The sequence below is a fragment of the Oryza glaberrima genome, chromosome 1 (genome assembly GCF_000147395.1).
Source record: "Oryza glaberrima chromosome 1, OglaRS2, whole genome shotgun sequence".
In the NCBI taxonomy this organism is placed as follows: domain Eukaryota; kingdom Viridiplantae; phylum Streptophyta; class Magnoliopsida; order Poales; family Poaceae; genus Oryza; species Oryza glaberrima.
In genome coordinates, this window is record NC_068326.1 from 32,422,293 (window position 1) to 32,440,496 (window position 18,204).

The 18,204-nt window shown below is 42.3% G+C and overlaps 1 protein-coding gene across 1 annotated transcript; it reads right to left on the bottom strand.

Moving 5' to 3' along the window:
• Nucleotides 1-3,754: 3,754 nt before the first annotated feature.
• Nucleotides 3,755-17,037, bottom strand: LOC127756252 (protein RETICULATA-RELATED 6, chloroplastic-like). The gene is made up of 13 exons (XM_052281664.1): nt 16,070-17,037; nt 15,614-15,823; nt 15,270-15,530; nt 14,328-14,414; nt 13,488-13,554; nt 9,460-9,545; nt 7,881-8,737; nt 7,295-7,424; nt 6,376-6,906; nt 5,968-6,075; nt 5,204-5,749; nt 4,883-5,005; nt 3,755-4,179 (listed from the first exon to the last, which is right to left on the bottom strand). The coding sequence occupies exons 1-13, from the start codon at nt 16,943-16,945 to the stop codon at nt 4,021-4,023; spliced, it is 4,041 nt and encodes a 1,346-aa protein (XP_052137624.1). The 5' UTR covers nt 16,946-17,037; the 3' UTR covers nt 3,755-4,020.
• Between the last annotated feature and the right edge of the window lie 1,167 nt (nt 17,038-18,204).

The window sequence follows — 18,204 nt, forward strand, 5'->3', positions numbered from 1 at the left end:
TCAACTTTTTTTTAAACTACCAACTTTCTCTAAATTTCTCCTCAATTTTAGAAACTAAACACAGCCTAGTTTCTCTCTATCCCAAACTTTCCATCACATCACATCATATCACATCAAAAACTTTCCTACACACATAAACTTTCAACTTTTTTTTCCAAACTTCCAACTTTATTCAAACTTCTAACATTTTTCATGAACTAAACACACCCTGAGTATCAAGTGCTCCTGTTTAAACCATATATGGGGCCGGTTTAGATACTCCTACCCGGCAAGTTTTTTCACCCTGTCATATCGAATGTTTGGACACATATATAAAGTATTAAATATAAACAAAAAGAAAAACTAAATACATAGGTTGCGTGTAAATTATAAGACGAATCTTTTAAGCCTAATTGCACCATAATTTAATAATGTGGTGCTACAGTAAATATTTACTAATAACGGATTAATCAGGCTTAATAAATTCGTCACGCAGTTTTCAGGTGGATTCTGTAATTTATTTTGTTATTAGAGTATGTTTAATACTTCAAATGCATATCCGTATATCCAATGTAACACGGTAAAAATTTTCACCCCTAGATCTAAACACAGCCATAGTAGTACTACTCCCAGATCAAAACTCACACTTGTACTGTCGTACAATTGAACCGTGCAGTGCATGGACTTGGGGTGGGGTAACCGCTGCCTCACGGTTTGGTGGTTACCACGGTAACCGTATGATTATCGTGAGGTATATCATGATTTTAAAAATTAAAAAGGTTACGGTATACCGTAACTGTATGATTACCGCGCGGTTTGGTAAACCCTGCTGGGAGGAAATACAGATACGAGTATGTATACTCTCTCTGTTTTTTTTCTTTTATTCGGTAAGGTTCTACACTTGAATTGGCTGAACTGCTAAAGTGTGGGTATCTGGTACCAATTGGATTAATTAATGTATATTTGGATCACCGGTTTTGCCCTGTAAGACTTTACCATATTTTTTAAATGGATTATTTGCTTCACATTTTAAAAAAAATACACTTTCTTACAACATTTTCATGTGCTACATTGCTTGGATCACTTGTTTTAAACTATTTGTTTGCTGAGTTTATTTATCAAAATATTTAAGTTATTTTTATAATTAAGTAGATAATATGTAGTTCAATCCGCTCGATAATGGTGGTGTTTGAATCTCCTGAAGATGAAGATTAAGTGTTTCACACAAAACGAGATAGTAATAACATGTGATTAATTGAGTTTTGATTATTATAAACTTGAAAATGGATTAGTCTGACATTTTAGAACAACTTTCATATAGAAATTTTTGCCCGAAATACACCGTTTAGCAGTTTGAAAAACGTGACATTTTAATACAAAAGTTTATCCTCAAATTTTAGTGGAAACGAACAGGGCCATTGGATATTGTTATAAGTTCAAACTAAGCCTTCATCTGGATATTGTTTTTCGGTGGTCCAGAGATCGAATGGTGAGGCAGCATATTTAGGTTCTTGGAAAAGATGAATATTGCTGAATTCCATTTGGAGATGGATATCGCTGCTTTGGATGGTTGGGACTTGAGAACTGGATTCCCCTCGCAACAGCCGGAGGGTGATGGACGTGGTCTTGTTTGATTATTCGAGTTTGAGTAGTATTGAGTATTGATAGGATAAAAGCCCTGCAATGTACTCCCTCCGTTTCACAATGTAAGTCATTCTAGCATTTTCCACATTCATATTGATGCTAATGAATCTAGATAGATATATATGCCTAGAATGACTTACATGGTGAAACGGGGGAAGTATTTGAAATCTTGGATGAACAATCAGAACTTATGCTCGAGACATCACCATCTCACAAAGTTAGGGCATCCACATTATGGTGCAAAAGTAGTACATAGTAATATAATATTTCATTTTGCCACCTCTATCATTGTGAACTAGTCTATATAAAAAAATAACGAAAGAAACCCATATACACGAGGACTACCCATATAAAATAAATAATATTATCTATCTCTACTTCTCCTAATACTAACTTGTTTATATGCGTGGTAAGAATCGTTATTGTTAAAGTCTATGTATATAGGTCCCATCCATATGGAACACTTTCACCATATGCATTGGTGATCCCCGCTAGATTCATGGCTATGAGCATCAGCATAAAGATGTCTAAGGGTACTATGGCTGCATAGTGCAGCACTTGTTGAAGAAATGTAGAATATTCGTCTCTTATTGCTTGCTAGCTTATTAAAAATAGCTAATGATTGAATACAGAAACTTAATTTTAAAGTTAATTTTAGGTTTTCTTTTTAGAAACATGCTCTATTTTCTAGTATTAGCTTTTAAACGGACAATAATACATATATAAATATTCCATCCATAAATTATTAAGGATGTGTTCGGTTTGGAGGAATTTTTATCCATAGGAATAGAAAAAGTGGAGAAATATAAAGGTATGCACAAATCAATCCATATGAATTTTTTAAGAGGTATGAGTGGAACGAAATTTTCCCGTATTCTCTCTACAACTTGGTGGAAAAGGAAAAATTCCTTTGATTTTCCTATAAACCTGAAAAAATCCTTTAGCAATTTAAGAAATAAACCTGAAAAATAAACTATGATAAACAAACTCCAAAATCAATTCCAAAACTAAAACTAAGTTTTAAAATGTAAATTTTGGCCACGACTGATAAGTTAAAATGCAAATGATGGTACATTGCTACGGAAGTATCAGCAACAAAACATATCGTTAGGAATTGGAGAGAAATATTATTAGTGGGTAAACCAGAAGAAATACGCTTGGAAGCTGGAAACATTTCTCTCAATAGACAAACAAACAATCATATCCAGCCAATATTATTAGCAGGGTAGCACAATTGGTGTGATGGTGAATAGTGCAATCCTGGTATCCCACCCCCTTCAAATCGCGGGTATGTAAAAAAGAGAGGAATGGAAAAGAAAAAGAAGTAGGATTCTAATAGAAATACAAGTATAAAATGGAGTATTGCAAAGCGCAAAAAAAAAAAGAATGACAACGCAAGAATCAAATGAAAGAGATAGACTTATTAAAGAAAATTTCAAGAGGTTAGAACTCTTGCTAAAATTCCTCCAAAATCTATATGCAATAAGCTATTCCATAGGAATTTAATAGGAATTAGAAAGCTCCAATCCTTTGTATCAAAGGACCAAATAAAAAAAATTATTGTAAGATTTGAATCCTATGAAATTTCTACATTAATCCTTTTAGGGCCCCTTTGAATCGTAGGGTAGAAAAAACGGAGAAATAGGAAAAACATATGATTCTGACAGGAATTGAAGTGTAAAACAAAGGATTGCAAAACACAGGAAAAATACATGAATGATCGTTGGATTGGAGCGCAGGAAAAACGCAAGAATCGGATGAGATAGACTCAAAGGAAATTTTTCAAGAGATTGGAGCTCTTGCTAAATTTCCTCCAAAATCCACATGCAATGTGCCATTCCATAGGAATTTCATAGGATTTGGAAAGCTTCAATCCTTTGAATCAAAAGGCCAAATAGGAAAATTTACTATAGGATTTGAATCCTATGAAATTCCTACATAAATTCTTTGATTGAAAGGGACCCTTGCCCTGATTATGTGATTCGATTATGTGTACCTATAGCTGATGCAGATGACAGAAGCTATACTTTCTTTGTTACAAAAAATCCAGCCAATAGAACGATTAAGGCTGACACGTGCCAAACTGCCAATCCTCAAGAAAACATTGGATTCAGAATGAGTAAATAGGATGTGTTCAGAGGGAACTCCTGCGTGTAATTGTTTACGTGTTTCGAACTTGATTTGTTTCATTCACTGATGTACAAATATATACTCTGGAAGGGTTAAAATTGGCCTGGCCATAAAGATTGGGAAACAAAAATATCGACGAGCTTCAATCTGCCGTACGAAGTCTTTCCCGTATATATACCTGTACAGTATCGGGTGATCAAAACAAAAGTTGTCCCTGTGTTGAATGGCCACAATCAAACAGGCCAAGGAGTCATTGGCTATGTACGGTTACTTCATTGGCTGTTGCTTGTTGCTATCATCCATATTTTGTACTTCTGTTGTGCCACATTCTAACAGTGGCATGTCAGGTAGGTTTGAAATCTCTGGAGATGGCAGCTCTTTCTTACTAGTTTGCAGGCCTGTAGCCCGTGCAAGATCAATCCATTGCTGCATCGATCAAGCACAAGTGTCAGCAAAGAAACGGTAGATTGCAAGTCCTAACTTGTGTAATATATATGAAGTTGGAGACTACAGTAGTACTTTGCAGGGATTGATCCTATCAATGAAAGGTTTTCATTAATGTCCATGAAGGAGTTTAACAAATGTTTTATCAAACAAAAAGCTGATCAAGGACTACTTAGTAGTATTATACTACTACACTACTAGTGAATAATGAGAATTTCCCTCTTCATCTCAACTAGTCATATCCCCTGCACAAATATACGGTTAGACACCAGTGCATGTTTATAGGAGTTTTTTAGAATGCTTGCCATTTAATACTCCTTTCATTTCATATTATAAGTCGCTTTGACCGTTTTAAAATCAAACTTCAAGTTTGACCAAACTTATAAAAAAAACATAGCAACACTTATAGTACCAATTTAGTAAATCTAACATTGAATATATTTTGATAGTTTCTTTATTTTATATCAAAAATATTATTATATTTTTCTATTAACTTGATCAAAACTAAAGAAGTTTGACTTGACAAAAAAATCAAAACGACTTATAATATAAAACAGAAGTAGTACTATATAACTGTAGATCTAGCAGCTCTTATCTATTTCTGCTCTATACATTAACCAGCCTGAGCACACAATTTAACTATGGAAAAAATCACGGGGAGATAAAAAGTGAAGAAACAGTCTACCTGTGTTCCCCAGTATGAATTAATTGTCCGTGAAACAAAGGACAACAAGTTAGCAAGAAGCGGCTGATTATAGTAAGCCATCAGATATTCTCCTAGGCGATGCTCCACCAGACCAGCAATGACCTGAACATATATACTGGGCAACGTTACAAATCATTCTCAAAATTGAATGGAAAATGTTAAGTTGCCTTTATTTTCATCACAAATTACCGGTCAAGCAAATTCAATAGTGAGCTATCAATAGCATATGAGCTGAACTAGGGAGTTCACAAGACCACCAGTAAAAACATACAGATATAATCGCGGTGAGCTATTCTGTACCTGATATCGTAGATTTGCTGATGTTCCAAGGAAGCAACTATAAACAGTCGCCGATTTCCATATGGGGGTTCTTCTGCGCGCTGTTTCAACACTTGTAGAAGGTCTCAAAACTCGACGAGCAGCATACAGAACATCTGAAGCAACTCCAGCTCCAATACTAGAAATGAATCCCACACCAGCAAGTTTGATTCCACCCATCAGCACTGAGGCAAACCTCTGGTTTGTGTTCCAGCTCTGCCCCATAATACCCTTTTGAAATGCATTATCTGGAAGTGACCCTAAAAGTCCTTTGAGGAGCTCCAAACTCTCACCAGAACCATTATCACCTAAAGATAAGAGTGAAATGGTAGGAGCAGGAAGCCACACTGTAAAGAAGTCAACAACAGAACCTCTAATTGTATCAGTAAGGACATAGTCGATCTCTTCAAGAAACCTTCCTTTCCGTTTCTCATACTGAGCTATGAGAGTGGTGGTAATTGATATACCCTCTTCAATAGCTAATCTATGCAGGAATTTGGGATCAGCTAATAACCTTTCACGGAAACCCTGCATAAAATGATCATTTTTTATAATTTAACCATGGAACATCTCTATTATCGACATACCAGCATCATCAATTGACTCTTTTTTTTCTGATAACTAAGGAGAGCATATACTTCAAAGCAGTAGCATTTTGGTCAACCACTAACATAAATAAATAGAGATCTCGAGTAAAACTGTAAAGGGGAAAAGAGCAAAAGATAAACAGTGCGATGGCAGCTTACTTGGAATCGGTGAATCAGTTCAGCCATAACAGGATATTTCTCAAGGTCAAAAAAGTTTTGCAGTATCTCAGGAGAAACCACGCCAAGATCTATTCCTTTCTGAAGATCCTGTCATAAATTTAAAGCAGAATGTACCATTAGCTCAAATTCTTAGAGATAAGAGGGGGAAAAGGCTGTATTAGTAAACAAAAACTGATTAACTACCAAGATCTTTTACACTAATTACTTTTAAAGGAGTTCGATTGACTATTCGATGAAAAAATCACTTGTTTTTACAGACTCTTCATCAAATATATGTCTCTCTGCCAATAGCTATACTTTTCCATTGGACTTAACACCTCTATGCACAGCATTTACAATTATTAGGTTATGTAACACCACAGATATTTGAGCAAGAGCGAGTGATACCTGGGGTAATGCTTCTCGCCTCCTACCAGCCGCATTCATAACTCTAGCAATTTCAGCACGGTCAAAGCAATTTCGACTGCATGGCTTGGCAGCAGAGTACCACAAGAAATCAGCTACAGGGATTTCACCTTCTCTCCTAATACCTTGCCTCTCAGGATTAAGAAGTACTACAACTTGTTTCTTCTTTTGCATCTTTTTAGATATTCTAGCAGGGACTCCAATTCCACGTGAACCATATATAACATGGCTTGAACCAGTTACAACAACAAGCATCCCTGAAGGATCTCCATTAGTAATTTCTTTCATTATTTTTTGGGACATGGTATAATCATCAACTACTCTTGCCTGTGCAGATAGGTACGAGCTTGGGCCAAATGGAGAGCCATGAATTGCTGAAATCTTGTCTATCAATGATCGGCCTGAGATGGATGTAAAACCAGAAATGAAGCCTGAGCCAGCTGGAGGAGCGTACAGCTTTCTTTGTGCTTTTGAAAGGCCTCTAATTCCTTCTGCTTGGACAGTTCTTGACACCTAGCCAGAAAATGGACTATATAATTGTATTTCAACCAAATATTGTAAATGATGAAAAGTAAACCATATATTTAGCATAATGCATATCAGAACATTTACTTGGGCATGGGAGAAAAGGAGGGTGGAGGGGGTTATAATAGGAGTCATTTTCTGGACATGGGCCAAAAAAAAAAGGTGTAGAACAGGCCCATATTCAGTTGGTAAAAACACTAGACTAACTATAAAATACAAGAAAAAACTTGCCAGTTGGAATGGTGTAATATCAATATTAAATGACTAAATTGCAACTTGTCTACAAAATAAGAATGATCAATAAAAAATACTGTTATGGCAATACAACTGAATTGATCACATGCACTTTTTGGGGGCAATGTAACATATGGATTACCTCAAGTGGAGTTCCACAGGCAACAAGTTTGACTCCATTATCACGACAGTAGTTCAAAAGGGGTTCATACTCCTGCCAGCGCTCTGGTGCCCAGTGAGAAGTGTACAACCTTAAGTTGTTGCCATCAATTCTGAGCAAAGAATGAATTTTCATAAGGTAAGTGCACTTGATATTATCATAAGCAGCATTCAGACATTAATTCATGGCCATCCGCCATCATGCTTGCAATGTAGTAGGTACATGTCAATTCTAGAAAATCCATTTGGGGTGGCCGGTTGGAACTTTTACAGTACAACATTTGTTTGGTGATGTTGCTGCAAGGCAATTTTAGCTAGTATTGTGGCAAGGTTTCCACAAAGTTTAACGCTACAATCTAATAGAGCCTAAGTAATCTCAGAGCTCAACACAAACTACAGACTGACAAGTACTAACTGCACTTGAATTTGAAACGATTAGGACTCAAATCTCTAAAAACCCAAAGCTACAGATAAATCACAACAAGAGCCCATCCTGTATATAGTCAGTCAGTCAGTCAGCTAGATAAACTAGACTAATAAGTACAACTGTAGAAGTGTAGAACAAAGACCTCCTGTCCATGAACTGGTTGAGCTGCTCCTGGAGGTTGCACGGGAAGGCTTCGAGCGCAAGCGAGATGCTCCTTCCGGCCTCGGCGCACCGTGCCGCCAGCTTCCTCACGACCTCGAGCTCGAGCACCCTGTCGTCGCGGTCGGGCACGAGCTCGGCCTCGCCGAGGTACACCACCCGCGCGGCCATCAGCTTCTCCCACACCCTCCGCCGCGCGTCCTTCCCCACGGCCTGCGGCTCCCCGATGACCGTCGCGTCGTACACCCTCGACAGCGCCTCCGCCTCGGGCTCTCCCGCGGAGGTTGGAGCCGGAGCCGCTGCAGGGCCCGGCGCGGGCGACGCGGCCTGCTTCTCATCGTCCGCGGCGGAGGCGGATAGCGGGAGGGACTGGAGCACGGTGGAGGCCGCGGCGATGGAGGGGACTAGGAGGAGGAAATCGCGGCGGGATGCGGCGGCGACGCAGAGGCCACCGCGGGAGGAGGCGGCGGCGGCGGCGGGAGAGAGAAGCGGTTTTGGTGGGAGGAGGGGTATGAACCTGCAGGCTCCCGGGTTTCGGGTGGGCGCGGGGGGCAGCATTCTCCTCAGCCGGAGGCGCGGCGCCGACGCGCCGGCGGCGAGAGGAAATGGGGCGAGTCCAGAGAGGGAGCACGGAGCAGCTTGTGGTCGTTGGGGTAGAGTAAAACAGACGCGAAGACGCCCGTTTCCCCTCGCGGAGCCTCTCTGTCTCGGTGCACAATTTTGCAATTCTGATAAACCTATCCCAGAAATTACCCAGGAAAATTTTTTCACAGGAAAAGAATAGAAGGAACAGGTTGAGTGGAACAGAAATGGCTGCACTTGCTTGACACCACCATGCAGCTGCAGATGCAGCAGAAGTTGTACAGAGAATTGAACTTAAAATCTAGATTTTTTAGGGAATTTCTCGTGGTGGAGAACGGGTCTAATTTTCGATTTTTCATGGCAGAGATGGAGTGGTATCTGTCGCTCCCATTTTCCCCTTGTGGTACGGTTTTGAACTACTACAGTGCAAACTAGTGTACTTGTCATTGTAGAGAGCAATATGTAGTTTCTGTACACACAATAATGACACAAGGACATATCCGCTCATCGATATCCTCTCATGGAACGTTCGTGGTTTGAACAGGCCGGCTAGAAGAGCGACAGTAAGAGAGACGCTCCAAGAGGCTAAACCCCACATCACATGTCTTCAAGAAACAAAAATGAGCAACATAGACGCTAGGCTGGTAAACTCCCTTGGCGGGGGACGCTTACGGTCTTTTCAATTCAAGCCGGCGACAGGACCACTAGGAACAAGGGGCGGTATCCTAGTCCTTTGGAATGAGGATTTTGTTGATATCAAAGACTTCGTGCAGAGAACCTACTCACTTTCGGCCACAGTCTCCCTAAAAGAATGTCAGACTACCTTCCTCATCACGATTGTTTACGGGCCAACCAGGGAGAGCGCAAAGCAAACCTTCTTGAGAGAACTACGAGGCATCAAGCCATCCGACAATTCAAAATGGCTGGTGCTCGGAGACTTTCACATAATTTACAAAGCTTCAGACAAAAATAACGCAAACCTCAACCGCAGACAAATGCGCATTTTCAAAGAAACTCTCAACGCTTGCGAGCTCAAGGAGATTGCACTTCAAAACAGGCGTTACACCTGGAGTAACGAACAAGACAGCCCGACCCTTGTCAAACTAGATCGTTTCTTTTGCAACGCTAGTTGGGACACAACCTTTGAGAAGCACCTACTGCATGCCCTCTCCACCTCGCTCTCAGACCATTGCCCGCTGATGCTAACTGGACAAGGAGAGGCAGGCCCCACGCATGAAAACTTTCCGCTTCGAAAACTTCTGGATCCAGCTCCCAGGTTTCCAGGAGGTGGTGACAGAAGCCTGGTCAGCCCCCCAACCACACCATGACGCACATCACATACTCTTCCACAAGCTAGGAAATACGGCAATAAGACTAAGAGCGTGGAGTAAGAAACTAATATCGCACGGGAGACTGCACCTCCACATGGCGCTCGAGATTATTCTCCAATTCGATATAGCTCAAGAGTCAAGGCAACTCAGCCAAGCTGAACTCGCGCTAAGAAGAAACCTCAAAGATAGGGTGATAGGCCTAGCGATCGTTGAAAGAGCTCGCAGAAGGCAGGCAGCACGAATCACCAATCTCAGAGAGGGGGATGCAAACACAAAATTCTTCCATTTGAAGATGAATGCAATGAAGAGAAAAAATTTCATCCAGAGGCTACGAGTGGGAAACATGTGGAAATTAAAACACGGCGAAAAAGCTGCCGCTCTAAAAGAGCACTTCCAGACCTTCATGGCGCGCCCAGGCCCACGTTCAAAAGATCTCGACTGGGACGTCCTGCAGCTACCGACTTTCAACTGCTCTGCAATCAGTGGTCCCATTACTGAAGAGGAAGTCCATGCTGCGCTAAAGCAGTCCCCTAGCGATAAAGCGCCAGGCCCGGACGGCTTCACCGGAGCCTTCTACAAAGCTTGTTGGGAAACGATAAAAGGAGACATCATGGCAGTCATCCATTCCTTTGACCAGCTGCGAAGCAACAACCTCGCGATCCTCAATTCGGCAAATGTGGTGCTCATACCAAAAAAAGAAGGGGCAGAATGCGCTGGAGACTACAGGCCAATCAGTCTCATACATGGAATAGGAAAGCTAATTTCAAAAGTGCTCGCCTTGCGTTTGCAACCCCACATGGGGACCCTGATCAGCCATGCCCAGAGCGCCTTCATAAAGAAAAGATGCATACACGACAACTTTATGTATGTGAGAAACCTGACGAGAAAATTCCATCAGACAAGAATGCCAACCCTCCTGCTGAAACTAGACATAACCAAAGTTTTTGATTCGGTTAGATGGGATTACCTAATCGACCTTATATAGAGGAAAGGCTTCACATCCAGATGGACTAAATAGGTCTCAAACATCTTAGCCTCCTCGACAACAAAGATCCTCCTCAATGGATGCCCAGGATCGCCTATAAAACACGGAAGAGGTCTCAGACAGGGCGACCCCCTTTCGCCGATGCTCTTCATTCTAGCAATTGACCCACTTCACCACCTTCTAGAGAAAGCAACGGAGCTAGGGCATCTATCCCCCCTTCGAGGAAGAGCCCCCAGGTTCAGAACCTCCCTCTATGCGGATGATGCGGCCATATTCGTGAACCCAAGTGTCCAAGATATGACAGCTCTCACCAACATCTTAAGCGACTTTGGGCATGTGACCGGCCTCTGAACAAACATGAGCAAAAGCCAAATTGCCCCAATCCGGTGTGATAACATTGATCTCTCCAGCATAACTAGGATCTTTCCAGCGGGACTCACAAACTTCCCAATGAAGTACCTTGGTCTACCTCTCGTGGTTGGAAGACTCAAGAAAATCCACATCCAGCCCCTGATGGACAAATGTCGATCGCGTCTCGCCCCGTGGCAAGGGAAAATGATGTCGACCGCCGCTAGAATCTGTCTGACGAAATCAGTCCTCACGGCACAACCCATCTACCACCTAACATCTCTAAAACTGCCAGACGGGACCTTAGAGGAGTTGGACAAAATAAGGAAAAAATTCCTCTGGGCGGGAGGCGAAAACATCTCAGGGGGAAAATGCAAAGTCAACTGGAAAAGAGTCTGCAGGCCTAAGGATTTGGGTGGCCTGGGTGTTCTGGACCTGCAACGCTTTGCATCAGCCCTCAGACTTATATGGCTTTGGAACGAATGGGTGGCGCCAAACAAACCTTGGGTGGGAACTGTGTTCCCATGCAATCAGCTAGATAAAGACCTCTTCGTGGCCGCAACAACAATAACTGTGGGAGACGGCAAAACTGCGCGCTTTTGGAGCTCGAAATGGTTAGATAATCAAACGCCGCAACTGATCGCCCTAGAGATTTTCATGGTCTCCAAAAGAAAAAACAGAACCGTGCAAGATGCCATTTCGGAAAACAACTGGATCCGAGATATTGACATCTCCCGTATCACCGAGGCGAATCAACTCCAGCAATATGTCCACCTTTGGAGAATGATCAGAGCCATGCGGCCGCTCAACGAAAGCCATGGTAGCATCCGTTGGAATCTCACAGCAAATGGATAGTACTCCGCAAAATCGGCCTATCGGCTGCAGTTCCTCGGGGCTGCGAAATCCATCTTCTATCAGTCAATTTGGAAGGCATGGGCGCCTCCGAAATGCAAATTCTTCTCCTGGCTGGTCACTCAAAACAGAGTATGGACGGCGGATAGACTGGAAAAAAGAGGATGGCAAAACCAAAAGACTTGCCCACTCTGCTACATCGTCGATGAATTGGCCTTACATCTCCTAGCCAAATGCAGACTCACAAAGAGGATATGGACGAAAATTCAAAGATGGACCAGGACTGACCTCCAAATGGACAATTGGGAAAATTATCACTCGGTCGAGCAATGGTGGACTCTCGTAGCGGAGTCCCCAAGCACCCCACACAAGCCTCTCAGGACTTTGGTGATTCTAATCTCGTTGGAAATCTAGTGTGAACGAAACACAAGAATCTTTCGCAACAATGCGTCTGCGCCGTCCTCAATTTTAGCAAAAATCAAGGAGGAAGGCAGAGCATGGGTTAAAGCAGGGGCTGCAACCTTACAAGAGTTTAGAATCTTGGGAGATATCACCTAATCCCTGCTTTTTGCCTCTTCTTTTACGGGTTATTCTTTTTTCGTCTAACCCTGTATATACCTCGCTATAATTTTCTCCTGCTCTATTAATATATACAAGGCAATGCTTTTTTCCTTTCCTTCAAAATAAATAATGACACAAGGAAGGCTGGGAAGAAATATTTCATCGAATTACAGGTTCGGAACCACCGGTAGAAACTGACAAAATGATACTTACGTGTAGGGGGATAAGCAGCTGATGCCGATGGCTATGGGCCCAAAAGGAGTCGTCAGGTCATCGCCACGATCACGAGCCGCACATACCACAGGCTGAGTCGTCGCGAGCATGCCCAGTCAGCAGCCTGCTGGAATGGGTGGCTCACCTTCTGCAGAAACGTGGCTCGTTCTGCCTGGTGAATGCCCAGCATAATATCGAGCCAAACCGTTGCACATCACAAAAACCATCCAGTACTCTCCTACGTAGAGGAAACAAAAAGAAGTGGATATGGCAACTGGAGTAGCTGGCAGGTAAGTGCATGCGTACAAATATGTTCGGAGACCAAAAAGAAATCTTCATGTATGTGGTTCTCTCAGGAACCAGAAAATTCCAGCTAATCTAGTTTCGTGTACAGAAACTCAACATTACATTACTGTAAAGCCCAGGGTGGAAAAAAAGGACTGGGAAAAAAAACAGTTGTGTTGGTTTGCTGATCATTTGATTCTCTTTCCTGGAAAATTCTGCTATACGCCTAAACAGCCGGAGATACCATCTCCAGAAAAATCACTGATCCGACGCCCTTTGGATGGAGGGAAGTGTGACATCTCTGTTTATAGTCTATACTCTATACCACTGTGTTGAGCTATAAGACGATTTCGAATTCTGTAACTGATGTTGATCTGCAGATAAAAGGCTAAAATTCACATGCATATTTACATCCTACTTCAGCTGCCCCTGCCTGTATATCCTGTGGTTTCTTCTGCTACCTTTGTCCATATACTAGAAATATGCTCTGAGTATGAAACCTGCATCGCAGAAGAACAATGATGCAAGTTTTAATAGCTTTGTGGTTACTGCATTTACTGAAAATATGAAATGTGCTATTGATGTCAATAGTATAGAAGGAAATTTTGAAAAAGAAAAAAAGAAAAAGAGAGAGAACATGAACGGTGAACCTGATGGCAATGAAATTGCAAACTCTCTTCTAGAGAAAAAAACACAGTAGCCCACTAAATCATTTTTAAGCATAGTGACCACTATGGAACAAATTATGCTGTAATATCAACAATGCCAATTTGACCCCTCCTCTCCATCATCTGAGGTCACTAGGTGTGCATAGTTTGGGAAATGTCTAGTTGTTGCTCTAGGAATAGGATCACCAGCGAAGTCAAAAAGAAGAATAGGTTTAAATTGACAAATGCAACCAAAGCTGAGACTGCGATGAAATGAAACAACCAATCCTAAATGGATAGAGATGCAGACTTCAAAGTTGTGCGAGGTAAATTTCATACCATCATGGTTACCAGTTGCCACAACAGATTTCAAAGTGTTAGCTCCGCGGATTGACAGAAAGGAAGCAACTAGATATCATCCACTGAATTTAATTTAAACCAGATACTACATACACCATATGATCACAGTAACTCTCATTCCATCTCAGCACTAGCTAATACTCTTGGAATTTTGTTGGAATACAGAAGTAAGTGCATATTTATCATTTGCTTATCATTAATAGATTGAAAGGATCCACAACAGCAGACAAAAGAATAACATTGCAATTGAATTTTAGTGATTCTACCTGATTTCTTACAAAGCCTTTCAGCATCTCAACCAAACCATGGCGTTTTTCTTTGTTAAACCTTATGATCTCATTCATGTTGTTTTCCTGCGTTATAAGAAAATGTTAAAAAGTAAACTCCAATATTTTGACAATAACCCAAAAGGAAACTACCCCGATATATATAGTTAATGAGTTGAATGACAGGCTCAACCATACTCCAGTATTGTCATGACATCACAGGTTCCACCTGGAAAATAAACCTCATACAGGTTTTTCAGAAGAAACCAGGTCCCAGTACACAGCATAGCACAACCAAGTCAGATATCATATCATCATCTTCTAAATTGCAGAAAGTTACATTGTGAAAACTTAAAGATCAGTACGTACGTAGCAACTCATTTGACATCAGAAACAATGGATGCACTCTGAATGCATTCACCACAGCTCAAAGCCTCTAACATGACCATTTTGGAACCAACACTCTTGACTCTTGTTCATTTCGAAACAATCGTACCCCTGCTGCTAGTGTTGACAGCACAGTTCTAAATTCATTGTGACCTCTTTAGAAACATTATGTTCCCTAATGAGCTAAAATTAGAATGAACAAGTGATGCACATGTAGAGTATGTGTGATGTTTCAAGCCATTTAAGTATTGCAAGGTATTGTGTTAAAAAAACAGCACTCTGTTACAAACGTAAACTGAACATACTACAGTCAGGTTATGCATCGATCTGCATGACAATTGATTGTATTTCTCTTCCAAAAGGACCAAAACAAAGAAATACAACAAACCGTACTGTAGTTGATTTTGTCATCTGAACTTATACAGTGACAACCTTGCATAATGCAGTTAAATATACAACAGTTATGAACAATAAGTCAACATTTAACTGGGAAGAATGATAAGTACAATGCACAAATTGTACACTCAATTTAATCCACAAGTTCAAGTGAATTACCTTGATAAGCTCATATTCCTGGAGTGCATTGCCTTTTGCATCTTCTGTTTTTCTTATTGTTTCTTTCAGTTCTTCAATCTTTTGGTATCTTAATCTTTCCTGGCCCATTCCTCTGGATGATACGGACTCAAGTTTTGCTGCCTGAGTATGCAAGAGAAATAAATCTCCTGACAGACTTTGCACACGAAGCAAAGCATTTGCGCGATCAGTAAATGCATTACGAACAGAAGTCATTGTCTCCAAGTATTCATAGATAGTGCCCTGTCAAAGCAAAAATAATATTATGATTCATGAAAAGAAATCATAAGAAGCAAACATTCTTTCTATTACAATTTCCAACATACCAGATGTATTTCAATTTTAGCATTTAGTTTTGTCTGTGATCTGCTCATGTTGATAACAGCATTTGCAAAATTGCTCATATCAACAGCTCTTTTTCTCTGAGAATTACATGTATCCTGCTCCTTTTCAAACTTTGCCAGCTTAATGAATGTCATTCCCAGTTGACCTGTAGTTGCTTTAAGATCATCATAAGCTTTAAGAAGAGCCTCTACCTACAAACCGCACAAACGAGAAGATCAGTTGCTGTGCTTATTCACATCACTGAAAATTTGTGCCACAACATATCTATTTGTTGCTCAACTCGCAAATTATAAGCATGCATGAGGAACTCTCTATGTCACTTGCTTCATTTATCCTGTCTATCAGCGATGATAATGTACTAATTATGCAGAAGGGTAAACTCTGTGTTTGTATGTGCTCTAGCATCCAGCTAAACCAGTACAAAACAAGCACAGTACCTGCTGAGATGCCGTCGTGAGATGCTGCTCGAAGTACTCCAGCTTGGCCTTGTGCATGACGAACTTTGCATCAGTTTCCTCCTCCACTGGAGGCGGCCTCACTGCCACCAATCCATTCGCCACCGTCTGCTTCAGGTCCTTAAACATCCCAAAAATATCTCTCCCATGCTTTGCAGGCGCCGTTGGAGCGGTAACGGCGGCCGCGGACATGGCAGCACTCAACGCGGGATCCGATCTGGGTGACTCGCCCGCGGAGGTGGGAATGCCGCTTGGCTCAGTCAGGAAGTCATGGAGTTCGGCGCTGCGGCCGATGGTGGGGTGCGCGGCGAGGCGGCCGAGGTAGCGCTGGAGCGCGGCGCAGCGCTGGTTCACGAACTCATGCCGCTGCATGACCTGCCCCTCGACGATGCTCTTGTCTGGTCGCGCCGGGACGAAGAGCCCCCGGTAGGCCGCCGCGAGGCGGTCCGCGAGGGCGACGACGTCGCGGAAGCGCCGCCTCACGCGGAACAGGCCGCCGTCGGCCGCCCTGGTGGTGATGAGGTAGGAGAAGTAGCTCCCGGAGCCAGGAATGACCCCCGCTGCCCCCGCGGCCGGCTCCGCGTGCTTCTTAGGCTCGGAGACGGTGATCTGGACGAACTCCGGGGCCGCCTCGTCGGAAGCGGATGGGACGTGGGGCGCGGAGTCATCCTCGCCGTCTTCCTCGATGAACGCGTCGTGGTCGGCGATCGCGGTGGGAGAGGAGGGGGTGGAGGAAGGGGACGGCGGCGGGTGGAGCAGAGGGTCGGTGGAGGCAGCGGAGGAGGAATCGAGGGCCAGGTCTCCGTGGTCCTCGCCGGCGTCGACCGCCGCCGAGGACTCGGCGTCGGCGCCCACCATGGCTGGCCCGGGCGGCGGCGGTGAGGATTGGGGGCGGGGGCGAGACGGGAAGTGAGATTCGGGGTGGAGACGTGGAGTCTGTGAGTCAAAGCCGGGGAAGGCGAGCGTCTAGTACGCCGCGAGCAACGCCACGCATTTTTCGTATCGTACACTCAATGCCAGATGGGGCCCAGGCAAGCATTTGTTCTGCTTCAGACCTTCACTACGAAAGATGGCCATTTTTGCGCTTTACTGAAGCTGAACCGCAGTTTTGATTGCACGAAAATTTCTGAACAATTTAGGCTGAGTTCTTTCCTCAACTTTTCCAATTCACACACTTTTCAAACCGCTAAGCGGTGTATTTTTTAAAAAAAATTTATATGCGAAGTTGCTTTAAAAAATTATATTAATCATTTTTTAAAAAAATTAGCAAATACTAAATTAATTATAAGAAAATGTGTCGCTCCATTTTCTGTGTGGAGGGAATATGTTCCCAGCTCCAACGAACACAGCAAACGATCAATCCACATAGCAAAACGATCATAACTAAAGAAGTTTAGGGTCATACCCTGCGAACAGAGGATAGATACTTCTTCCGTTTTACAATATAAGTCATTCTAACATTTTTCACATTCATATTGATGTTAATTAATCTAAACATATATATCTATCTTGATTCATTAATATCAATATAAATGTGAGAAATGCTAGAATGACTTATATTGTGTAACAGGGGGAGTACTACGGAAGATGTGAATATTTTGCTGCAGCCATTGATTAAATTTTGTTACAAAACTAGCGATCGAAAATGCTGCATAACATGTTGCAGAGTTTTTTTTTTTTTTTGACTAACTACATGTTGCAGAGTTTCCAGATAATGTAGTAGTACTTCTCATCAACAACTGCTTTGTCACTGCATCCACCTCGTCATTGATCCAAAATACTAATCACATTGTATATTCAGTCGTACCCGGATGACGAGAGGACGCGGACGCCTCATCCAACCCCGATTATAATAAGGCGCAGAATTCAGCCATGGCATTTTTCTCTCCAACCTGCAAAGTCCAAAGCTGCTCTGTCAAAACAAAAAGGAAATCCCCCTGGCATGGCCAGAGACAACGCCACTATCATCAAGTGATGATCTCACTAATGATTGAAGTCAAACGGCATGTCCGAATTTCTTCTCAGATCGGTTGGAGCCTTGGAGGCTTTGAGAGTGGATCGGAGTTTGGTTGCTTTGCTTGAACATTTTTGTTGTTCTCACCTGCCCCCTCCTAACT